Here is a 26,310-nt window from a genome sequence, read left to right on the forward strand (position 1 = left end):
AAGTAAACGAATGACTACAGGCATAATGTCCATACACCTTGTTGGAAATTTCCTGGTAAGAATTTTAAATTTGCAGTTTCACAAGTCAAGAACTAACACAAGAAGTTCTGTTTCACATAGAGTGTCTCCAGCATGCTGCTCCTAGCACTCACAACACATAAACATTTTGTTACATCTGCACAGAAGTAATTTGTAGATTCAGAATTACATTAATTATATTAAACACTGCCTATAGAATACTTAATTTCCAACTGTTCTAATGAATAAAAATAATACCAAAAAACAGAAAAAAGCTTACCTCAAAAATTTCAAAGCCATAAATGTCCAAAACGCCCATGACCTTCTTTCTCACTTTTGTCTGTGCCTTTAAGAGTTTCAAATTGACAGGTTACTCTAGGCATGAAAAATCATACTAAAGGCATAACAAAGAACATAAGCATATATTACAAGTTAATTGTGTTTCATAACTAGAACAACTGGAATTTAGATGTGTGTTCTTTAAATGTCTGAGATGATATTGGTATAGGATCTTTCAGCAATTTTAATAATGGATGCTTTATGTAAAGAAGGCATTAGTGATGCTTAATTGTAAAGAAGGATCACTGAATCATACAACAGGTAGGGTCTTTCAAAATAACTAGCCCAATACCCTCATTTTACTGAAGAACATAAGCTGGAGCGGTCAAGCGACCTTTCAGGCCGCTGTGTATACTAGTCAGCAGACGGGCCAGGACTTGCGATGCTAACTCTCAGAGTAACTTTGCGAAGACGACTAGACTGCTCATGGGTGAGCTCTCTTATAACGTGGAAAACACAACAGAACCCCTGACAAATGTCAATCCTATACAGGTCAACTGTTTACAAGGAACAATCTTTATAAGTGGTCATCAAATAACCTGATTATAAAATTAAACTATCTTTTAGCTTCATGTTTATACTCCAAATACCATTTAGTACAACTGATTTATTCAGTTACAGAGTTCAGTACCTTAATGCTTTCATTGATTCGATTTACCAACCACGAAAACAACCTGCTGTAGAGGTTTTTAGCCAGAGCGTCCCGGGCATAATAAGCCTATTAAAAAGAAAAGAAAAAAAACACTCAATACCCACAACTACCACAATGCTTCACTTCAATAAAATGAGGTTTTAAAAAGGTATTTAAAGCTCTTTTATTTCAAATTTCTTTTCAGAGCCAGTTTTCATTCCCCTCTGGGTGAACAGTCAAGCCACTAAGAGAATTTGGTAACTTGTTTACACACCGTTATACTTTTTTTGCATCTCAGGAAAGTAATTCTAAATATTGCAAGAAGGCTTTCCCAGAGGGATATGCATCTCAATGCTATGGAACAGAGAAAAACCAGAGACAATTTAAGTCCAACAAAAGGGGAATAGTAAAATAAACACCACCGAGGGGGCAGTTGCAGTCATCATAGAAGATCACGGTGAAAACTGGGTAATGAAAATGCTTCTGTTATGTTTTGTGAAACTAAAAAATTGTATACCTAATACAATGACAACTATTTTTTTAAACAATTACACAAAGGAGAGGAAATATGAAGAAAATACATTAAAATGGCTCCCTTTAATCTTCTAAGTATTTTTTTTAAATCTTCCATAATGAACAGTATAATAATATGTTGTTGGAAAATACATTGTATAATAAAAATAAAACCCTTTTGTTTGCTTATTTATTTGTTCGAAAGCTGTTCAGTGCTGCTTGACAAAGAAGGAGGAGAAGGTGTCTATGTCTCCATGACCTTGACTTAGAAGCCAAAGACTGGAGGGGGTCAGTTTGGTTGGGAGAACCTAACACTCGGTTGGGTGCTGAGAGTGTGACCCCAGTGCTGCTGGGGAGGCTCAGAGACGGGCACCAGCAGCCTCAGGAGAGGAGCTGGGGATTCTGCTGCGCTTTTGAAACATTCCCGCCCAATGTGTGCATTTCGTTGGAAGTTGGGTATTACTGTTAAAGTAAACCATTACATTTTTATTTTGTAAAGAACACAATTTATTAGGTTAAGTGGAAATTCTTTTTCCACATTGCCTCCTAGTTGAAATGTAATAACTTTAATAATACATTCACATCCTTGGCAACATATTGCAACTAAAAAAAGAGTGCCCTTTCTCTCCATCTTACATTTCCATGCTAATCCCAAAACTTTCTCTCTAAGTCTAGGGCAGCTACTCCAAACTGGGTTTTAAAAAATCTACCTAGAAGCTGGCAAAAAAATAAAATAGTAACAAACCCAACTGCATAAAACTGGGGGCTGGGATAGGGATGGGGGAGGAATCCATAGTAGAAAATGCATGTAAAATGCTGAAACAGAGACAAAAGCCTAATTAGATGCATACCCTTTCCCCAACACCCTTTCTTCTAGTTTTTACTTTCTTAAAAAAGGTAACTGTTAAGTACCTAGAACAGTGCCTGACACACAGTAAGTCTATAGATGTATTTATATTATGATTTTTGAAGTATCCTCTTTCTCTATTACTATCTCCTGAGCTTATATAATTCTTTAATTCTTTCTCCTTTGTTCTTGTAGATTCCAGTTATCTCAAAACACCACATAATCTCGAAATAATACACATTTGTAAACAGATGCTTTTTCACCATAATGCCATCTAGTTCTTTCAGGCTATATGCTTCCAACAGACCAGCATTTCCAAACGTAACTGAATAGTGACAGCTTATTCTGGTAAGCTGCTTTAATTAATCTGCTTTGCTTCCTTTAAGCAAATATTTACTCCAGGAGTCTCAAACTCAAATGCTTCCAGGGACTGCGTGATAGAAATGAACAGGAAGTAGGGGATCAGCAGGAGCTGGAGGATGCGTTCCAAGTGAAAGGCACTCCAATCAAAATTCAAAAAACAAGCAAAAAATAATTTTTTTTTAAAAATAAAGGAAAACGCTACCCTTTAGTCAAATAAAATATGTCTGTTGAGCTATATCAGGCCCCAGGAGCTACACATTTGCCACCGGGGACATCTTGAGTCTGATTCATGTCATGCAATCTCCACATTAATATCCTCCAAAGTTGGTGCAGGACTGTTAGTTCCATTTAAGGATCACTAGTACGGTGTGTGGAAACGAGGGAACACACCGAGAGTGCTGATTCAGCATCTCAGATCCCAGCACATATGAATAGACTATGTATTTCTGCACCTGCGTGGAGCTCACTGAGGAACTCCCTGGTGGAACCTGCTGCAGCAGTGACCACTGGCATCAGGCGTGGCCCAGGACAGTGCATGTGAGGCACGGTGGAGACCCCAGAGATGCATGGACTTGGGGGCAACCCTCCAGGAGCTTACACTGAAGTGGGGGAGATCAAAACAACACAAACAAAACAATCACAGGGCAGTGCCAAACAGCAGGAGGAGTGGAGAGAAGGGAGAGTCACGGGGTTGCAGTGATCAAGGAGGTCTCGCTGGATGAGGTGGAGCATTTGCAGATGTAGAGGAGTGAACAGTGACATGTTGGGTGTGGGACAAGCCAGAGCAAGGGCACCAGGTAAAAATAAGTGTGGCATTTAGAGAACTAGCAGGGAATCAACTGAGATAAGCTGTGTAGGGTCAGCTTACAGAGGGCCTTGGAAGTCAAGGAGAGGCCATGTGACAGAAGCTGAATGATAACTCTGTCTTCAGTTTCCATTATTTCAATATTAATCCTCCTATCTGAGGAAAGATCTAAATGCCTGGGGGAAAATGAGGCATGAGGCAATAAAGATGATGGCGGGGCCCAAGAATTGAAGCTATGAGGAAAAGTTAATAAAACAAATCACTTCTCACTGGAATCAAAACTTTCTAGGCAATAAGATAGGCAGAAACAAATACTCAGGGGGAAAAAAAACCCTCGGAACAAGGAGCTGAATAATCAAGGATCTCAAGCCAAGTTCTTTTATGCCAAGGGTTAAAGGAATATGGAAAAGTTTTACACAGTGATGCAAGGTGACTCAAGCTTATAAAGTAAAAGGCACCTGGGCCTTGTTTCTGTCAAGAATGGTTCAAAAGCAAGAGTAAAACACACAATAAAAACAGACCAAAATATATCCATGTACAGTTCATATATGAATATTTCTAAAGGCTTTCTTAAACAACAGAGACTGTTTCCATCACAACACTATATACCTAATAGCTCCCACTCTGGCTCCTGTAAACGTCTGAACTCAGTGTGAGCTCCATACAGTGTTCTCAAATGGTCTGGACCCACAGCAGTAGCATCACCTCTACACTTGTCAGAAATGCAAATCTTCTTTCCTACGCCGACCTACCGAACCAAACACTTAGGGGCACTGCCTGCAGAGGGTGCTGACCAACCTTCCAGGTGAGTCTGACGCACACTCCAGTTTGAGAACTTGCCATAGTTTCTCTCCTCTCTGACTCCACACGCTGCTCTGAATTCTCTTCCAGTACCTAACGCTAGAGCCAAGCTAGATCACTCCATGTCCTCACAGTCCTCCAAAGCCGGCTTGTATCATCGTTTTCCTTTTGAAATGCGCTATCGTCCATTCTCTACACATCTAAACCCTTCATGACTGGCTCAGACACCATCTCCATGAGGTCTTCCTTCATCCCTTATATCCTCACTTTTGTTCTACATGGATACTTGTGCTGAGCAGGATCTCAACACATTTTTCTTGATTAAGTCACCCACCATATGACTTGGAATTTGTAAGGCTGGCGTGGACCAACATGACGGCAGAAGCAGTAATTTAGGAAGGACACAACACACAGCTAGAAAAGGATTGTCACAAACTAACCTTACATATAAATAATGTAAAATCGATTTTCCATAGCCAAATAGCTCACCTAAAATAAGAAATAAACATGGGAAGAAAGTTAAAGGCAACTAAAGACTAGTTCAGAGCAGCAGAGAAAAAGACTAAATCCATCTAGTGGCCTACAGATGCTCAAGGCTACATCTGAGCAGGAGAACACAGCTGGACAAAGTAGGCCTGAGTGGGAAAAGTCCTCAATCACTCATTTAACTCTAGACTGGATGAGCCCCGACCTGTGGGGAAATGTCTAAGCCACAGAACAAAGACTTGACCGAAAGCGGCTCTGGATGCAGCCTAGGCGTGCCTGTGTGCACCCATTCGTCCACCCATTCAACTTGACCCAAGGGGGAGAAGTGGTGAGAAACTCAGACTTATGTCTTAGAAAGACTTTGTTGAGCCCTGGCCGGTTTGGCTCAGCGGTTAGAGCGTCTGCCTGCGGTCCAGAGAGACCAAGGTTCAGTTCCCGCTAAGGGCGCGTATCTCGGTTGCAGTTTGTCCCTGGCCCTGGTTGGTCGTGCGGGAGGCAGCCACTCGATGTGTCCCTTTCACGTCGATGTTTCTCTCTCTCCCACTCTATCTGAACAAAAAATGGAAAAAAAAAGTCCTCGGGTGAGGATTAAGAAAAAATGTGTGCTCCCTCCATATTAAAATAAAAAGCAGAAAGACTTTATTGGCATCACTGTGGAGGATGAAGAGGGTACAATACAGAAGGCAAGGGGCCACTTTGGCCATTTGACCGCAAGCTGGTTTCTCCCACTAAATCAGTAACAGCAATTCCATGTTTCTAGCTGCTTGGGCCAAAAATGTTGGGAGTCACCCTCGGCTCTTCTCATCATCTCATAACACGTAACAAGCCACCAGCACATTTCATTGGCTCTACCTTCAAAATATATCCAGATGTGATCCCGTCTCACGCTACTGCTAACACCTGGCTTAAGCTACCTTCATCTCTGGGTTAACACACAGCACCTCAAAGCTCCCTAATGCTATGAATTTAATGTCTGCATGCCCCCCCCCCAATCCATATGTTGAAGCCCTAATCCCCAATGTGACAGTATTTGGAGGTGGGGCCTTCAGGAGGCAATTCGGGTTAGATGTGGTCATGAGGGTGAAGCTCCCATGACAGGCTGGTGTCCTTAAGGCAGTGATTCTCAACCTGTGGGTCGCTACCCCTTCGGGGGTCGAACGACCCTTTCACAGGGGTCGCCTAAGACATAACAGGAGCAAAATTACAGTTATGAAGTAGCAACGAAAATAATTTTATGGTTGGGGGTCACCACAACACGAGAAACTGTATTAAAGGGTCGCGGCGCAGGACACCATAGTGTGTGAAAGTGCTCTCTCTCTCATGTTAGAGAGATACAGTAAGAAGGTGGCATCTGTAACCAGGAAGAGGGCCCTTACCAAGAACCCAACCATGCTGGCACCCTGATCTCAGACTTCTAGCCCCCAGAACCGTGAGAAATAAATGTTTTCTGTGTACGCCATCCAGTCCGAATTATACTGGGATAGCAGCCCAGTTGACTAAGATGCCTGCTTTCGCTCCTCTTTCCCTACCCTCTGCTCTCCACGGGCAGCCAGAATGACCCTTCGAAGTACCAGGCAGATTGTACCTGTCACACTCAAAACTCTAGTCACTGCCCACCTGTCCGGCCCCAACTTGCCCGCCCCAGCACTGCGGCTCTGCCTTACTCTGCTCTACTTCTCCACTTCATGAGCTGCACTCACAACCTGCGGGCTCGCTACACACATTTATTTTCTTCTAGGTCTACTGGGCACTGGCTGGCTCTTCCTGCCAAAACTTGAAGCTCCATGAGGGTAGGGATCTTCACTGTTTCACTGGCTGCTGTGCTCCTAGCGCCCAGAATGGCACCCGGAATACAGTCTGTCAGGTAAGGCAACAGCCTGCAAAATAAAATCTGTTTCCACTTATGTAATAAAAACTCACTTCTGGGCATTACGTTTCACCCACCTGAGCCACATTCAGTGTAGTTGAAACTTTCTCCTGCTTGGCCTCGACTGTTCGGAAACTGAACGCTCGTTCTAGAACTGACTGATCAATGCCAGTCAACTCACAAATTTCTTTCACCTCTGTTGGGGAAACGGACACAAAAAGTGACTGAATGTATGCTGCTAATAATCATTTCCAAGGCTTAGGGTGTTTTCTAAATCGCATTCAAACCCGAAAGCATAAAATGTATAAATTAAGACTAAAAATTCAGCTGTAATTACACTTGTGCTCAGTTTCACTAGAAAGCTTTTTTCGAACCAATCAAAAGCAAGTGTTACTTTCTAGATTAAAAACTGTGGGCAGAAATTCAAAACAAGTTTTGCTAAACAAAGTTGGGTCTGCACAGACTTACCATTTTTGTCTTTGATTTTGCTTTCATCTAAACCATTCACTCGAGATTCAGGCTTGAACTCGATGTTCCCCAGTTTCAACACCGCTGCTACCACTTCCAAGACAGACTCGATCTCATGATCCATAAAACCCACAATCTGCATGGCATTCTGGGAGGGAAAAACACCTGTTTTCTTTCTGTAGTTCTTTATTATTATTTTTTAATGACACAGATTTATTTCTGAAATAACAAAAACAACAACAACAAAAAGACAGTGTCCCAGAATAAACTTTCCAAAATGCAACTCTATTAACAAACCTGAAAGAGCACACAGGTGGGGCTTTAGCTTATTTAGTGATTTACAGCTGTGGTGCTGGGAGCCCTGGGGTACCCTCACGTGCTGTGGCAACAGGCGGGGGTAAGGAGGAAAATAGCAGAGGCTGAGAGCTGAGTCTTGGGTTCCCACCTCCAGCTTGTAAGTGTATATATAAAAAGGTATACACATACACCTTTTTTTTTATGCTGGGGTTCTACTGTTAGAAATAAAACCAAACAAAGAGCTTTCATAACTCCCGACAAAAAACCTCCTCATTTATTTCACAGATGAGAAAACCCGTGGTTTTGCAAAGAGGATGTTTGCAAACCTGACCCAAGGCACTGTGGTTAATCAGCAACACTCATTCTATCATGAAGTTGAATTGAGTGTCAAGGACTTGCCAGGCAAAGTCATTAGACAGCTGGTCTAGAACTAAAGTCTCAAAATTGTGTCCAGGAATTAACAGGCCTCCCATATGAGGATGTTCAGTTTTAAAAAATGACCTACTCTAAGAAATGCCTTCTTTTTGAGAAGAGCCCAGCTTATTTGTTTGTCACTATGACTAAGCAACTCAGAACTTCAAACATATACGAAAGTAGAGAGAACAGGAAAAGCATCCCAAGTCATTTTCACTCACCATCAAAGACTAACTGAGGCCTGACGCCAAGCCGGTTTCCTCTATACCCCCCATCCCCACCCCCACCACAGCTGTCTCATTTGAAAGTAAATATCAGTTACCATATCATGTTCTAATAGGAGCCATTTTCAAAGTGCCACATGAACATAAAACAAAGGATATAAATTAATTTTTCTAAATGCTGATAATTCTGGTTTACAATTTTTCAAAAAATATATAAAAACAACTTTCCGTCTCAAAAATAGTTTTGACCTAACATGATCTTAGAACATGTTAAGTCAAGTTTTCACATCTGAAAATGAACTATTGAGCTTTGGTTATGAAAACACTCAGAATTTCAGTACAACTTTAAAAAAAGAGTCAAACCCCCAAATAATATAATAAGAAAGCTCCGTTGGATAAATAGTAAAAACTGCATGCTCCAATAAAGCATGGCCTTCGCAATATTGTATGACTTTGGAGCTAGTAAACAGATTCAGCTAATAAAATACAATAAATTCTTGTATAATTCTAAAGCTTTAGAGAACATGAGTTACACATTAAAGAAAACTCAGATTTGTTACCAATTCCGACTGAGCAATAAAGTGCTACCCATTTTAAAGAGCAATAAAAAGATTACATCTTACCCTAACGGTTCTGAAATTTGCTGCATCGTCGATTCCATTAACTTTGGCAGAGTCCAGACTCAAGTAGTTATATCTGCTGAAATCCCGCTCGAGTTTAAGTTTATCTATTGAATCACACATACAAACTGGTAAGCTACTTCAATAACTCTAATCGTCTTTACTATCTCATGCTTTTATCCCTTCAGATAAAATGACGTTCATATTCTGCATTAAATCAACAGAACAAAAATCGATGCCCCAATACCAATAATAGCATTTTCCTAAAATCACCTTTATCAGTGTTGTTCATATCTCAGCCTCTGCTTTTTTACATTTATTCTTAATGGGTGAGGTCCTTTCCATATTTACAATATAAAATGTCTTCAATGTACTATTTCATTGTGACACGATATCTGCCTAGTGATTCCCCCACCATTGGACATTTGGGTTCTCACCAGTTTATAATAATAAATATAAGGCAGTAATAAATGTCTTCAGACAAAATGGGGGGGGGGGGGTCTTCTGAATTATTTCGCTGGGATATGTTCCAAAAAGTGGTGTGTCTGGGCAATAAATTCTGATCATTTTATGACTTATTTTGGATTGCTAATTAGCCCCCTAGGAAGAAGTCCTCCCTTTGAAGTGATACCCACAAGCCCTAAGCAGATCAGTGCCTGACCACTCTACCAGCTTTATCCTTAATAACCTTCCCTAGCATATGTATAGAGGACCCTTCAGAGTTGTTTTATTGTCATTTGCTGATTATTAGTGAGGATGATTTTCCCCAGGTGTTGCTGACTTGCCAAAGCTTTTCTGGTCTGAACTACTTGTTCAAAACTTTTCATCACTTGGCTATTGCTACTGGATACTATCCTTATGCACTCTATTTTCTAAAATATCCTAAGGTAGTATTTTAACTCTAGTATCAGTTGCAAACGTCTTCCCACTATTTTTAAATCTTCACTGAATATTTTTTTATGACTGTATGCATCTACTGCTCCCTGCTAATTTCCTCTCCCCAAGTGAAATAATTATATTATTCCATTTTATTGTTTTACTTTATAACTAGCCCCTCCCCCAAAACACAGCTCTCTCAGGAAGCCATCCGAGACACAGGGCACAGCATCTTATCCGGTGAAGTATGGTGACATATTTCAGACAAATGCTGGAGTGCAATCAAAGCAAACACACCATATTCTTCACTTCAACCAGTCATGAAAATGTTTCAGAAGGGAAAAAGCACATGAGATACTTTTTAAAAGAATGCTTTGGAAAATACTGTGACACTTAAGAATTGCTACACAGAGACAGGCGACTTACTGAGGAGCTCCTCAGAGGCACCAGAGAGCAGCTGATAGAACACATGGAAGTTTCTTTCACCCCTTGGCTGCTTAACCACTCGAGATTTCTCTAGAAGATCTAAAGAGAAGAATCAAACCATAATGTAGGATTAATTTTGCTCATAAATCCTTTCACTTTCTTTTTCTGTTTTGCAGTAATAAAGTATAACAGATACTCCATTTTCAGCTCTATTTTCAGGGAGAAGCTCAACTCTAACTACAATCACCAAATTAAACACACCAGAGTCTTTTAAACAGTGAGTATGCAAAATAAGTTCAACAACACATTCAATAACCTGATTAAAGAAATTGTAGTTTTACACTGAGTCTCTTAATTTTACATATGACATTAACTTCTTCCAAATGTTGCATTACAAGTCAAATCAAGCAATAAAACATAGCTTTATGAAACAACTAAATAACTATGATAATAAATAATTTAATATTTTTGAGATCTTATTGTGTGCCTTATAGACTTTTCTCATTGAATCCTCCAACCATTTGATAAGGTATCATTTCACAGATGAGCAAACTGACAGGCCAGGGTTCAAGTGCGATTTGAAGTCAGGCCATCTGACCCAAGGGCAGACCCCTTCCAGCCGCGGCCCTGCTGCCTGGGATGAGCGAAGCAGATTTTCTTGATATCTCGAAGACTTCGAGAGTAGGAGTGGTTCTCCTTTAATGGAACTTGGTGTTATCTGACAGCATACTTTCAATGATTCCAGATAATTTTTCATCCCGTAAACTTGAAAGTTTTCCAAACTTTCACCAAGGCAGGCAGGCAGGCAGACAGAGAGGGAGGGAGACAGGTAGGTAGAGGGAGAGGAAGGGGGGAGGGAAGTGGGGGAGGCGGTGTAAGAACAGAAAAAGGAGAAAAGAGAGAAAGAAGAACAAAACTAAAGTAAAGAAAGCCCAGCCCACCAGAAAGAAGCCCGGCGGCAATGCACAGGAGGCGACAGAGAACTTGCCCGCCGGAGTCCTGCCGATAGGTGACCAGTTATATAAAAGCCCGTCCGGATTCTCGGCAAAGGCCAAACTGAGTTTCAAAATTCCAAATTAGTGATCCCGTCACTGAGGGCCCATTTTAGAAAACAAACCAACACACTGGATTTCCAATCAGATCGAAATTTAAACGTTATCCAAAAAATGCAAAAGGGAGCGATGATGTGTGATTTCTCTGGAAATGGTCACTGAACTTAATTTGCATTTCTGGAATCCACACCCGCAGGCTGAGGAGCCTAGGCGGAGTGCGAGTGTAGATGTGATGAACCCAGAGTCCCCGGGGTCCTCATACCTGAGGTCATTGTAAGAACGAAGATGTGGATTACAAGGAAACATAAACTTAAGCTGACTAGAAGAGAACAAAAGTATGTAAATACAAAAATTATGAGAACAGGATGCTATGGAGTTTTTAAATGTTTCATCTCCAGGTCTCTTTTGACCTGGATGATTGCCAATGCCCTCAAATAATGAAGACTTCATATTAGCAACAAGAAAACAGAAATCGAAAGCACAAGTGAGGCAAAATTTAGAAAAGAAAGATTATGGAATATTCATCATCTCTAATGACTGACCATTTCAATCAATTAGCAGGTAAATACTGACGTGCAGAGCAGAAGACAGAATCAACAGGTAAGGATAAAAACGCTGTATGATTTTACTTATCATATGGCTACAAGTTCTAGCACAGTTCAAAAAATTTTTTTTCTTTACTCATTTTTAGAGAGAGAAGAAGGGAGAGGGAGAGAGAGAAAGAAACATCGATGAAAAAGAGTATCGATTGACCGCCTCTTGCATGCCCCCCACTGGGAACCTGGCCCACAACCTAGGCATCTGCCCTGACTGGGAACTGAACTGGTGACCTCCTGATGCGTGGGTTGATGCTCAACCACGGAGCCACACCAGCCAGCCGGGGCTCTAGCAGTTTTAGAAGAAAGAACCCACGTGGCATGGGGAGATTCTTCATTGAGAAGCTAATCCTTATAGAAACTCCTCAAGTCTAAAAGAAAGTAACTCAATTACATAAAAAATATGAACACATGCTATAGTTTACTTCACCCGTTCATGCACAAATTCCATCAATTAACTAACTCACTTACTGCTCACCCACCATGTGCCAGGTACTATTTGGAAACGAGCCCAGCATTGACTGCAAACATGAAGACCTTCTTCCTCTTGGCCTCTAAGAGTCCCACATGCTTGCCCGGCCAGTGTGGCTCTGTGGTTGAGTGTCCATCCATGTACCAAGAGGTCGCAGGTTCAATCCCCAGTCAGGGCACATGCTCAGGTTGTGGGCCTGATCCTCAGTAGGGGGCGTGCAGGAGGCAGCCAGTCAATGTTCTGTCTCACTGATGTTTCTGTCACTCTCTCCCTCTCCCCCTTCCTCTCTCTCTAAAATCAATAAAGAAAAAAAAAAGAGTCCCACATGTTCATTATGACTCCAGCCACCAACAGCAGTAGTTCTTTTTAAGGTGGGATACCAAGGCCCTTAGGTGAGAGAACGAGGTGGTGGTGAGGAGGGCAGAGAGACCAGGTGTCCCTCATCTGTCAAAGCCCACAAACCCCAGGCTCTTCCGGTGGTGCTCAGAACCCTGCCGTGCCTCACAAGCATTAGCCCACCTAACAGTGACACCTTAACAGTAATGACAAATAACTGCTTGGCATCACTTACCCAGTCATATTCCCACAAGCCAACTGGGGTACTTCAAGACACAAAATAATACCTTCAAAGCATGTGACAGGGCCACATACTGACCAGACTAATGCTTGGCACTTACTGAACAAATGCTTGTAGTCAACGGAGAGTTTAGTAATGGCAATGGCTTTAAGATTCAGCAGAGAACAGCCACCAAGTTAAAGAATAATGTTCCCTTGTGCAGAGTGTGGAAAGGAATGCTGGCCAATGTACTTCTTGAACCACTCACACTGATATGATCAGTGATTACTATCATATTCAAATATGAAACATAACACGAGGTGTGTGCTTAAAAGGAAGGGTGCACCGGGGAAGCAGAAAGGGAACTTTACTGACCTTCCTTGGCACATCTGGTGCTTTTCATTTGTTATCATACTCTATCCTGAATCCCTCCCCTGAAGTTGGTTTCATAATCCCTATTTTATAAATGAGAAAATGAGGCTCACAGCCCATTGTTACTAAGCATAGAGCCAGAATTCAGAGCTTTAGGTGACTAAGGTATTCTGCTTATTATACTCTTTATAATTTTCCAGCAAAAAGAATGCAAACTCCATAAGCACGTGGAAATGGGTACTTTACAAAACTGTATGACTTCATTTGAGCAACTCATTCATAAAATGAGGCACCTTTTATTACAGAGCAGTGGAAGGTGTTACCACCTAAAATGCTTAGTCTATTACTCCAGAGCCTACATCTTTATGACTTTCCTTACAACTTACAAGCTTCCAGCTGGAGAAGCAATCAGGGAAAATGTTTGCCCCAAAATAATTATGCTTAAAACCATTCCATAGTCTATTTTTTTAATGTGCAGGCACCAACATAATCTAACAGCATGAAGCCATGTCAAATAACTACTCAAAGTACAGAACATAAATTCAAGTCACTCTAAGGAATTAAGTCAAAGTGAAACACCAGCATGGCCTTCTCTTCTGCCACCACTAATTGAGCCTCTGCTAACAAGATTTAGTACAAAAAGTACAAAACATTCCAAATATTTAGTAGAGAAAGGAGTTTGAGTCTTCATATGCAGTCATCCCAAAGTATCTGTAGGGTATTGTTCCAGGACCCCACAGACACCAAAATCCACAGATGCTCAAGTCCCTTATAAAAAATCGTGTAGTACAAAGCATACAATCAGACCAACTTTGAAATGAAAACATTGTTGGCTGATTCAGTTATAAGTGCTTTAGATGTTAACAAATCATTTACCCCATAACACAACCCTATGAGATTGGTACTATTATCATCCCATTTCGAAGATGTAAAAATGGAGTCACAGAGAATGAAGTAACTTGCTGTCGTTTTGCTTAGACATTGGAAACCACATGAAAAACCAGTAAGAGATGTATGAGTAGGCTCATGGCCATGCCTCGAATAATGAAGCAGGAAAAGGCAGGGCTCCTGCTGTGTGTCAGGTGTCACACGAGGCTCTCGATCTACTGCCGTGAACAGGACAGCCCTATCTCCGGTCCTTGCGGTCTGTGCAGGCATGTGCATACCTGAAATCATGAGGCTTTTTCACAGCACAGACAAGTACCCTGTGCTATTCCATTTTTAGAAGATAAAAGTCCTTGAGACTTGTACCACATTTTCTCCTGTCTGAATTGCCCTCAGGTGGCAGAGCTATAAGAAAGTGCCCGTGACTATTTATAAAGGCATCAGGTTTCCACAAGTTTCTAATGTATGACGCTAGATCCAAAATCCTCAAATACAAATGCATAAATTTTAAGAGACCAACAAGCAGTAACATAGTAAAAGAAACAGTATCTCACATCAACCAAACATCTGGACAGGCTTCTGTCTTTAATCTTCTCAAAGGAAGCAAAAGTTTGCCATTTTCCATCTCTTCAACATCTGTCTCCTAATGATTCTACCCTCAGAGATACTGTGAGCCTTCAAGTGAGCGGAAGACAAGTTTTGCAGCACGCCTCTTTCAGAAAAAGAGGAAGATGGTGGGTTTTCCTCCTTTCCAGGTACACAACTGGCTCAAGTGATCTTGTGCCTTTTTCAAGGTAATAGTTATAGCCAACAATCTCTACTTTTACTAGGCGGCTGCTGGAAAAGGAGGCAAAATGCACGTCCTCCAAAATGGCAAATCTTTTCCTATCAGGGCTACGAGAAGCTAACTTTTGGCAGTTTGGAGAGAACAAGAGTGGGTTTACCCAATGCTTTACACCCCGCCCTCAGCCAGCAGACAGCAACTCCCAGTGACCATCTATGAGTCAGTCCCCTTCCACCCAGCGTGAAACTGCTCCTCTCACCACTAATGTATGCTTTCCTCTAGAAAACACCCGGGTGTTCCCACTACCACCGATTCCGATATAACTTCCTTGTGGGAACAAAGAGTAACAAACACCATATGAAATTCATCCATGGTGATCTAGTAATTAACAGAAAAAGAACTGAGTGCTTAATATTTATTCTCCATGGATACTGTAAGAAGGAGAAAGACATTTCTGTTTGGAGCTTAAACATCAAAATGTAAATCCTATGTTGGTTTCTAATATTTACAATAAATATTTTTAAATATTTTCCTAGAGTCTTCGAAGGTAATATTGACTCAATCATTTCAGAATGTTTCGATATATGTTCTATTATGAAAACAGTAAACTTACCTTCCTTTATTTATTTATTTTTTCTTTACTGATTTTTAGAGAGAGGAAGAGAGAGGGAGAGAGAGATAGACACATCCATGAGAGAGAGTATCAACTAGCTGCCTACTGCATGCCCCCCACTGGGGATTTGGCCCACAACCTGGGCATGTGCCTTGACCTAGAATCAAACCGGCGACCTCTTGGGGCAGGGGTCAATGTTCAACCACTAAGCCACACTAGCCGGGCTAAACTTACCCTCCTTTAAAAAACAATGTATTATGAAATTAATAATTAGACCTGTTATGTTGTACAAAGTAAATGCTAAAGGTTTATGACTATCTTTCAGAATAAAAATTAGTCATGTCTTAAACAGGTGGCCTTAAAACTGGGGCATACCTTTTCCTATATAGCTCTCAACAGCTGCCATATATCTGAAGGGAGGGAGCTCGCCTAACAAGCGTGGAAGGGTTATAATCACTTGATTTTGGCATCATATATGGTCTGCATAAGTACTATTGCTTCCACCGCTGACATATAAAACCATTTAACCTAAGTAGTACTAACCTAGCCAATTTTATTTCATATTGAAACTTACTGCTTAAGATGTTTCTCTAGTAACTATACATTTTTGCAAATATGGATAATCCCAGTTCATGGCACATAAATTGTATAGTCAGGAAAACTAAAATGGAAAATTAAATTATTTAAAAACTATAAAATGGTGGAAATGGGAAGAACCACAGAATTTATTCAATTCAATCCACTGATTCAAAGATGAGAAAATCCTAGCCCTAGAAGGTTATTCTACAAACAGTGATTTAATTTTTTTTTTAAATCAGCTGCATTATTTGTCCAAACTATTTAAAACACTGACTTTCAAGTGGCATTCCTCTGGTGCTCGAGTTTGTCAGAATGAGCTCAGGAGCCATCCAGGCCACAGGGGATCCAGACACCCATCTCCTGTTCCACCAGCTCAGGGCTTATTTTCTGTTTCGTACACGGGGTTCAGCATAAAAGTTAATTAAAGAAGGAAGTCCGATGCTCTAGCAAATCTGATGAGCATGCTTTGATACCTGAGCCCATTTGTCTTTTTTTTTTTTCCTGAGTCTACACTTAGATTATTCTCCTTCTAGCTATCCCAAAAGCACCAGAGGGTGGTGAGGAGGCAGAAACTGAGGGAGGTTCAACAGTGTGGCCCTCAAAAAAAAAAATATATATATATATATATATATATATACATACACACACACACACACACACAAAAAAAAAATAACTGGGGCATGGCTCCAATAGGAGGTACACAAACCCTGAGTCACCATCTTATATTTTTCAAACTAATTAACCACCAAATCAACACGAGCTGCCGCTGCAACGCACTGATAGCAGCTGTATTTATAACAGATACTGAGCCTTTCGACCACGTCAGAAAACTCTGGACCTGGGGCTGTTAAGCAATCCTTACCTGACATTACTTGTTTTTTCACCTTTGACAGAGAATATTTCACTTCTACAATCACAAATCATAACTAAAGGAGGCTAATAAATCTATATCTCTACCTAATGGGTCTATGACATTTCAATGACTTAAACGAGAAAGTAAAGATTTCTCACAATAAATTATTACATTAAAATCAGCTATTTATATTATGTTTTTAATCATAAAATAATTTTGTTAAAGAAAATAACCACTTGAGGACCTCTTTTATTACTGGATTGGCTTAAAGGTCTACAGAATATAAAGTACAGTTGGACTAATACCTATCTCTTTAGCAGATTCCTAAAAAGTTCTCCAAAGGTAAAGCTTATGTAATCTTTATAAGACAACCTGAACATATAGGTTAAAAGTCATTAGTAGTATAAGAAAACGTATTCTTATGCCCACCCCTTAAAGACCCAAGTACTAAAATATTCTATTATAAATACATGCTTTCCTACTCTAAACTTCTTTGAAAGGATTCAAATAAAATACTCACAGTTACTAATCACTCCTCCCAGTGGATCGCCTTTAAAATCAAATTCAATATCCATATATTTGCCCTGCCAAAGAAAGACTCTGTGAGTTTTTTCAAGATCTACTCAAAATATTCAGTCAGCGTTATATTTTTAGAGAGTAGCATACGTTTAAGCCCTTTATACATTTGTTTAAATGTAATTAAGAAAGGCAGTTTATGTAACCATGACGCACAACAATATGCCTCCACGAATAATTCACATTAAATACCCCATTAGCTCAACACTAACACATCCCATTGCTAATTCAAGAATAGATCTTCTGCCCTGGCTGGTTTGGTTCAGCAGTTAGAGCATCGGCCTGTGGACCAGAGAGTCCGAGATTCGGTTCCCACTGAGGGCACGTACCATTGTTGCAGTTTGTCCCCAACCCTGGTCAGGGTCGTGTGGGTGGCAGCCATTCGATGTGTCTCTCTCACATCAGTTTCTCTCTCCCTCTCTTCCTCCCTCTCTCCCTCTCGCTCTATCTGAAGATAAATGAATAAAAAGAGAATAGCTCTTCTCAGCCACCACGTACAATTCCCATTTCAGTTAGGTTTCAAATTCTGGAGGGTGTGTGTATTCAATTCAACAATAAAACTGAGGAAAGTAAGTATCCCTTATACGTGAATAAGCTGAGAAGATACATCATTTCATTTTTATAGGCAAAATATGTTTAAGCCAAGGCTAGAAACTCCAAACATACTGGACAATGGAACACTTCAAGTATTGTTTTTATATCTCCTTAAATCAAATACACGGTTATGTGGTGTGACCAGCTCAGAATCAAAGACTGTTCAGTGTTACTCTCTTACGCTTTGATCTAGATTACACAGCAATATATAACCAGGTTCCTATTACACTTTACAGACAGTATATTAAACACAGAGAAGCACACATGGAGTTTCATACTGTAATTTTTAAAGAATCGGTCTATAATTGTCTGGTTAAAGAGTAACCAGCATAACAGAATAGCTCTGACAGCTGTTTTTTGTCTAGAAAAGGGTGTGTTGATCTAAGAAGTAGTCTTTAGTTTTGTTTCATGTTCTACCTTAGTAACAGTCAGAGAGATGGTTTGTAAACAATTCTCCCAAAGAATTACTTAAACTCTTCTATTTTCAAAATAAAAGTAAGGGAGGAGAAACGGGATCACATGGCACTCAGTCAACAATGCCATTTGTGCCTTTTTATTAGCTCATGCCTGCTCTCTTGCCTTCTCCATCTCCATGCGCATGGGTCGTCTGCCCTTTTAAAGCCTTCACTAGGTAGTCATTAAGTAAAGGCCTATACACCACTTTCTAGATATGAAAGTAGTCACAAGGAAAACCAAGGAACAGCTCCTGCCCTCAAACACGTAGAGTCTAGGGGGAACTGAGACAGATAAACAGGACATTACTGTTTATGGGGATATCCCCTACAGTGGGTCACGGTGCTATGCACAAAGAAAGGGGACAAAGGAAAGGCAGGAAGTCTGCCCTAAGCATCAGAGGTCAAGCAGGCAAGGAGGGGCAGAGAAGGAAGGAGCAGGCGTAGGGACCGGCGTCTATGAGGATGGTGAGGGAAGAGGGAGCGCATCATGGAATCATGACATCGAGACGTCTCCTGACAGCCAAGTCAAGTGATTAAAGGTTCTTAACAAGGATGCCATGATCAGATTTGCCTCTTTACAAGACCCCTCTGGCTAGTGCACGTTGGGAGGTGAAGCTAACAGGAGGTGGCAGGAACCAGGTGAGTGACGGTGGTGGCTTTAAGCAGGAGTGGCAAAAGGGAAAAGTAGAGAGAAGACAGCTATCCAGACAGTGGCAATGACAGGTCCTGGTTGGAGGTACCAGGTCAGAGAGGAGGGGGACAAAGATTAAAAAGCCCAGGAGCGTGGCCCAGGCAACTGAGTGGATAGTGACGCTTTCCATGATGGCAGGGACAATGCAGGCGAATCAGCTACACAGGAAGGGAGAAGGTAAGTTCATAGGAGAGTGAGAGGTTGACCGTATGAGAAGGGATGATTTTGATGGAAGGTGGTCCCTAGGCATAGAAGGCAATAGCTCCAGAGCCCAGATGGAGGGATTGGGATTAGTGTGAAACAGAAGTTGAAAACCTCCCAGTGTGACAGGAGGGTGTGTATATAGCTATAGGGACAGGTGAGGCACTCAGGTTGAGGGCTTGGATGACGAGGAGGAGGAAGATGGTGGTGATGATGATTTCCGTGAAGCAGGTGTAATATCAGCTGAGAGCAAGGACAGACGGTCTGAAGAGGGCAGAACAAACAATGAAGAAAATGGAAGAGGAAGCAACAGCACCGGGAGTCCCTTGATACTGGCATGGCCATCTTCCTATCCAGCCATATCCTGAGTGCAGCCAAAAGTTTGGTTCTGATCATGTCACTAGTCTACTCAGAAATAACCGGTGGCTTCCCACTGCCTGCAAGGCAAAGTCCAAGCCCCTGAACCTGGCACTCCAAGCCCTCCCGTGGAAACTTGAACCCATGTTCCCAGCTCTTTGGTCCAGCTCCTTACAGACCCTCTGGCCTGACAAGGGCAGGTCCACACGGATTCACGCCTCAGCTTCCTCTACGAGCCCCACAGGACTGTCCGCAGATCCAGATTCCTCCAGCTTCTCTAAAACTTAACCTGTATCTCTCTTGGGGAACTTACTATTTTATGTGTTGTCTTGTAATTCCTTCTAGACACGTCCATTTTTTCTGACTAATCTATAAGCTTCTTAAAAACAGATATTCATTCATTAATGAATGTTTTGAGTGTCTACTGTGGCGCCAGGCACTGTTCAGGGACTGAGCTACTATAGTGAACAAGAGGACGAGGGTACTTGCTCCCATGGCTCCTACTCTCTAAGGTCAATGGTTACATAAATAGGGAAAGCGAATAAATAATTCCAGAGACTAATGAATGCCTGAAAAAATTTTAAGAAGGATGAAGTCAGAGTCTAGGAAAGGCATCATGGACATGACATTTGAGGTGAATAACAGACCCTGGCCATGCAAACATGTGAGGACAGAGCATGGGCAACTGCAAAAGCCTAATGTGTGGCTGAGGCCCAGGCGGGGCAGGCAACGGAGAAGCAGGCCCCACCCAGCTCAGCAGAGCCTCCGGGGAGAGCGTGTACTGTCTTCCAGGAGCAAGAGGGAGTCGCCAAGGGCTTTCAGCAGGGCAGTGATGGGAACTGGCAAAGATCACTTCAGCTACTGGTGCAAAAGGAGATGCAGGGAGACCAAGGTTTAACTATGTTTAAAAAACCAGAGTTTTTAAACAAATGAATAAACTATATAGGTTTTTCATTCCTACTGAATGAGAGGTTTGGTAAAGAAATTTCCCCAACCCTACAGGTTCTCTCCTACACTCTCCAAGCCCTAAGTTGGCTCTTTGCACACAGCAGATGCTCAACAAATTACTGCTCTCCACTCCCCTGAACGCCTTAGCTGAGAACAATGATTTCCAAAGGCTTAAATGTTTTGTTGTCTTTTTCAAAAACAGTGGATCTCTTTCATAATAGAAGCTCAAAGTAGAGGTGCTGGGGAGTGGGAGTCACTGTAAGGCACCTCCATGGAACACTGGTCTAAAATGTCAGCTACAAGGAGCGTGCCTAACAGACCATCGCAGGGCCGACCAGATTTCTCAGTGAAGAGATCAAGAAGTTCACTCTGGGTTAACCTGTCAAACCCTTTCAAAGGAAATGAAATTTCCATGGAGTCATAAACACTTATATATAGGAGTAACTTTACATACAGTAGAATCGTACTGTAAAATTATAACATGAATTTGAGTATATTACCAGTCAAGTCACAGACCACAAAGCAGAGAAATTACTAAAAACTGAGCATGAAATGATTTTGCTTATAATCCAGTATTAATTTCATATCCTAATACCTCTGTTATAATAGGATTTCTCTGAATTTACGTAATAAGCCAAATCACCTGCCAAGCCTTTCAATAGATTTCAAATGTCACAAAGTCATAATGACTCTAAACAAGGTGGTTTTCTCAGTTTTTACAGTCTATAGACCAAATATATTTGCAAATGTTTTTTGTAAAGTGTGTGGATGTAATTTGCAAACAGCAAAAATAAAATCTCCACAAAGGAGCTTGATCTATTGGAATTACTTGTATCGGCCCACACTTTGCTTCTAATTCTGTTTATGTAATAAGATTAGCCTTGTTACCACAACAGGAAAAGGCATGGCTCACATCAGTTAGAACAACTGAAGGGGCTAATCCAACGGAAAACACTCACAGCCTTCACAACTCACAGCCTTACAACTAGGAATCTTCCACTTTCCAAGCTATCAAAACTATGCCCACTGGAGGTCATTCTCCTTCCTTAAGCACTAGATAACTGCAACGAGGAAAAATCAAAAGGAGCCAAAAGAAGGGAAAAGAAAGGGCAGTAAGTGTCTGTGGCAGGGAGACATAAAAGATAAAAAATGGTTCCAAGTAATGTATGAGAAGAGAGCTTATGAAGTAAATGATCTTTTATTATACAACTGGTTAAACTATAGAACAAAGGAACCAATTTCAAGCCCTGATGGGCAGCTCAGCATCAACCTGATCCACCAAAGTTGTGGGTTCATCTCCGGTCAGGGCACATACAAGAAGCAAACCAATGAATGCATAAATAAATGAAACAAGAAATTGATGTTTCTTTCTCTCCCTCTCTCTTCCTCTCCCTCTCTAAAATTAATAAATAAATCAAAAAGAAAAAAGGAACCGATTTCAAAATGCTATCAACACACTCAACATATTTCCCCTGCTTCCTCCACGCTGTGTCTCTGTAAAGACCAGAGGCAAGACAGGGCGTGGCACAGCTGGCGAGATTCCTGTGGGCAGATGTGCAGAATCATGCTGGAGAGTGTTGGGAGATGAGGCTGGAAAAGTTTCTCTTAAAAGAATTAGCATTTTCCAACTCAGCCAAACTCCAAGGAACAATTAGCTTCAGTTTTTACTACTCAGTCTTCTCTCCCTGCCCCCATTAGCTGCCAATCCTAATGATTTTTATTTCTGGAGAGTCTGAGAATATACCTCCTTTCATTCTGGTATCACTGAATAAAGGACAAAACCTATACAGCATACAAACTTGACACCCAGTTTATCCTTCTTTCTGTTTAATTTCTGATTCTTAATTATGATTTCTAAATACCACAACTCAGATAAGTAAAGAATTATTCTAAATAACCTCATTTAAATTGCTCGTGGAATTTTATGATAGATGACGAGAAAACATGAGGAAAAAAATAGCTTGTCACTCCAAGAAGAATTTAAAAAGGAAAATTCCAGAAAGCAAAAATAGTTCATATAAAACTCTCAGAGTCTCAATAATGATGGTGTCCTTATTTTTGAAATGTGTGTATTAAGAAATATTAAACATCTACTGATTGTTTAAACATACATGAGCTAAATATTAGTGTTAACACTTATGCTTATACAAATACTTACAAATCTAGAGGAGTTGTCATTCCTTACAGTCTTGGCATTTCCAAAAGCTGGTAAGAAAGAAATTGGTACATGGTTAAAATTGACAGGAAATCATGTCAAGCAGAAAGATAAAGCAAATATAATATCTGAAATTTACAAATGCTAGAAAATACAACTTGTAGCAATGGCATTTCTGCCTAAAGTCTCCATAGAAACATACTTAATAAAAGTATACTAAAGTTTCTATGTCTTTTAAGTTCATAGAAAAAGAGAGTCATTCCTATGATTCATGGAATTTTTTTTTCCAAGTATTACTGTAAACTTCATCTTGTTTGATTCAGGATCTTCTAACTGTTTTGACAGTAATGAATTCAGTGGCTACCACGCAAGGCTTCTGGACTCTCCCACTATTATCACCAGAGAATAAGGTTATTTCAAAGATTACTACTACTTCACATTACCAAGTTTTGTGGAACTTAATGAGGTTTCCAGATTGAATAAGGCCCGAGAACCCTTAAATTATTTAATTAATTTTAAGTAACGCTATTTGTAACAGAAAGAGGTTTGAAAACTAACATCGTTTCTAATAGGTTAAACATGCTACACTGTTTTGTTAACCTATGTCCATCAGACCTTTCTAGAATATAAAAAAAAATCAATTGGCCCATGACTCAAAATCCAAGTATGTTCCAGTCGCCACTGTTTCAGAGCCAAGATCTCCTACAGGACCCCCTTTAAATGAGGGCACATTAGCCACAGGTTGATGCCACCGAGGCACAGAGTGTGCCTGTTTATTAACACAGGTAGTTCGTAGTGTCATGAGGTAAAAGGATTGTTTCACCGAGCTTGTGCACAAGGTAGGGGCAAATGAACCTGGGCCATGGCAGCAAAGGCTTGAGTAGAATTCAGTAAGTCGTGTAAGCAGAGGGGATCCCTGTTTGATGCTCTGAAAGCTCAGCAGTGCACCTCAGACTTTAATGTACAAACCAATCACCTAGTGATCTTGTTAAGGTGCAGACTTTGGGTCAGTGGGTCTAGAGACAGGCATGAAATTCAGCATTTCTGCCAATCCCCAAGGCTGTTTACTGGGACCCATAGGCCACAATGCAGCTAGCAAGGACCCAAGAGACACAATGATGTAGTAAACAGGAATGAATCTTTAGATTAAGAGACCAGGCATCAAATCCCGGGAAACCTCCGTAACTTCATTAAATCAAACAGAGAGATGATTAGAATAGTGGGAGCTCAAATGATAATGAAGGGCTAAAAGCTGGTCCACATTTTGAAAGCACTCACTAGACCAGGCGTAGAAGTGTGCATCTACATTCAAGTTCACTTTGGATATTCAGTAGCCAAACCTGATGCATTATATTTCATGTTAGCTGGCTTTAATGGTTTTGACTTTAAAAAAAGTAGTTGGTTCCTCCTCAGTTAAGACAAAATTTACAAAGTCAACACATGGAAAGTTCTCTGTATTAGAGATATCACTTGGAATGGATTTGGTTTGGTAGGTCCCTGACACCAAATTCTCTCCTTAACGCAGAATAAACAGATGATGCTTTGAATGAAGAAACCTGCACAGTGGAAATACTCAAAAAAGGATGCTTGTTGAAGAAGTCCACATTTAAAAAAATTTATTTTTCCCTTTTTTGATTTTAGAGAGAAAGGAAGGAAGAGGGAGAGAGAGAGACAGAAACATCGATGAGGGAGAACACTGACTGGCCGCCTCCTGCATGCCCCCCTCCCGGGGATTGGGCCCACAACTTGGGCATGTGCCCTGGCTGGGACTTGAACCAGCGACCTCTTGGTGCATGGGTCGATGCTCAACCACTGAGCCACACTGGCTGGGCAAGAAGTCCACATTTTTATCCCACGTCCACTACCAGCTAAAAGGCTTTAATTTAATAAATGCAATCCTGAGGACGGTGAGTGTTGACCTAGTTATCATGAAGACCATGCTATTTTTTGTGTCTTCACAGGCTAGTCCTTCCTGGTGGGTGTGAACATGTAGGGGTGCCAAGTTAACTAACTTGCACAGCTCGAGATACTGATACATAAAAGACAGTTTGTTGTGGTTTGAAGGGCAAGGACAAGTGAAGGAATTGCTTCAAAAAAACTTTATTCATGGCGTCATTTGCAAGCCATAAACCATCTTTTCATCAAACAAATCTGAGTTGCACATTACTAAATACAGCTCTGAACACTAAAGTCTTTTATTGTAAGCCACAGAATCAAAAACAAGGGGTCCATTATAGAACACTTGAGACACATTCCTCAATTGTTTTTTTAAGTTCATTGTTCTAAATGTTCATTTACAGTAGCAGCTCCCGTTAAAAAGCAAAGCATTCCCATAAAAGATAATGCATGCCCACAGTAGACATTTCTTCCATTTCCTGCACTGGGACCTAGTTTTAAATACCATCAAATAAAGGGCCAGATTCTTTTTTTTTTTTTGGTACATGCCCCTAGCGGGAACAGAACCCAGGACTCAATGGTCCACAGGCCAATGGGCCAATGCTCCAACCGCTGAGCCAAACCAGCCAGGGCCCAAATTCTAATCACAGATGAAAGAAACTATAGCATTCCATAGTGCTTCTCCTTTAAATCATGGCATTCTTAAAATAAACAGGTGCAGGAATATAACACATGGGTAATACCCCAACTTTAAAGACAATAACTACCCAAAAAGTCAAATATGGGAATAAAATGAAGATGTAGCACTTTCTACAACAACTTCTTTATTTGTTAAGGTACTAAGGGGAGAGAAAGATCAATAACAATATAATAGATGTTTCAGTCTCCACTTTTCACAAAGTGAAAGTATTTTTGTGACTCTCACTCCACTCTCTGGGGGATAACGATGGGTATCTCCCTGTCGTGAAGTGGAAGAGGAGGACTAGGCCTGCCAATGGGCAGGGTTCCGCCCCTCCACACTGGGGGGGTATCCCCCCAATTCCAAAGCTGCATCAATCCATGTTAAATCTTGACCTTCCATGGCTTTGAATGTAGGGTTGAACTAAACCACTCTTCTAGACCAGAGATTCTACTCAGGGGTGGTTTTAACCCCACAGGGGACATCTGGCAATATCTGGAGCCATTTTCAACGGGGGATGGATGGCAGAGGCCAGAGATGCTGCCAAACACCCTACAATGCACAGACAAACCCCCCCACAGCAGACTTAACCAGTCCAAAGAATCAATAGAATAGGTGGAGAAACTCTGTGCTACCCCAACAACTATGTTAAATGACGATCAAGACATGCTTATAATATAAAGCAATGCCAAGGGCTTGCCATTAATAGGAAAACACTTTGATTTGCTGTTTCCAAAGTAAAGGATGGTTTGTGTCCATGAGTTATGCTAACCTCCATGGCATTAAGGGAACTCATTTCGGGCTTTGTTTCCTGAATGTTTGCATATCCCTCCCCCCAAAAATAATTTTTATGTTGAAGCTGTAAGCCCCAATGTGATGATATATAAGAAGGGGCCTGTGGGAGGTAATTAGGGTTTGATGAGGTTGTGAGCCAACCAGGCTCCTACCACCACCACCACCACCACCACCACCAGGTACAAAGAAGGGGTCGTGTGAGCCAG

At 41.0% G+C, this 26,310-nt stretch overlaps 1 protein-coding gene across 6 annotated transcripts in view; it reads right to left on the reverse strand.

Annotated features, from left to right (window-relative positions):
- MYO1B (myosin IB) overlaps positions 1-26,310 on the reverse strand; it is a 139,629-nt gene that overhangs the window by 49,888 nt on the left and 63,431 nt on the right. For all 6 annotated transcript variants that reach the window (XM_036254718.1, XM_036254716.1, XM_036254715.1 and 3 more), the window contains exons 5-12: positions 22,738-22,784; positions 17,278-17,341; positions 9,996-10,094; positions 8,697-8,800; positions 7,139-7,286; positions 6,748-6,866; positions 989-1,075; positions 299-364 (exon numbers count right to left, since the gene is read on the reverse strand). In XM_036254718.1, the coding sequence (XP_036110611.1) occupies positions 299-364; positions 989-1,075; positions 6,748-6,866; positions 7,139-7,286; positions 8,697-8,800; positions 9,996-10,094; positions 17,278-17,341; positions 22,738-22,784 (734 nt within the window). The remainder of the gene's footprint in view (positions 1-298; positions 365-988; positions 1,076-6,747; positions 6,867-7,138; positions 7,287-8,696; positions 8,801-9,995; positions 10,095-17,277; positions 17,342-22,737; positions 22,785-26,310) is intronic.

The sequence above is a fragment of the Molossus molossus genome, unplaced genomic scaffold, assembly GCF_014108415.1.
Source record: "Molossus molossus isolate mMolMol1 unplaced genomic scaffold, mMolMol1.p scaffold_m16_p_11, whole genome shotgun sequence".
NCBI classification, from domain to species: Eukaryota; Metazoa; Chordata; class Mammalia; order Chiroptera; family Molossidae; genus Molossus; species Molossus molossus.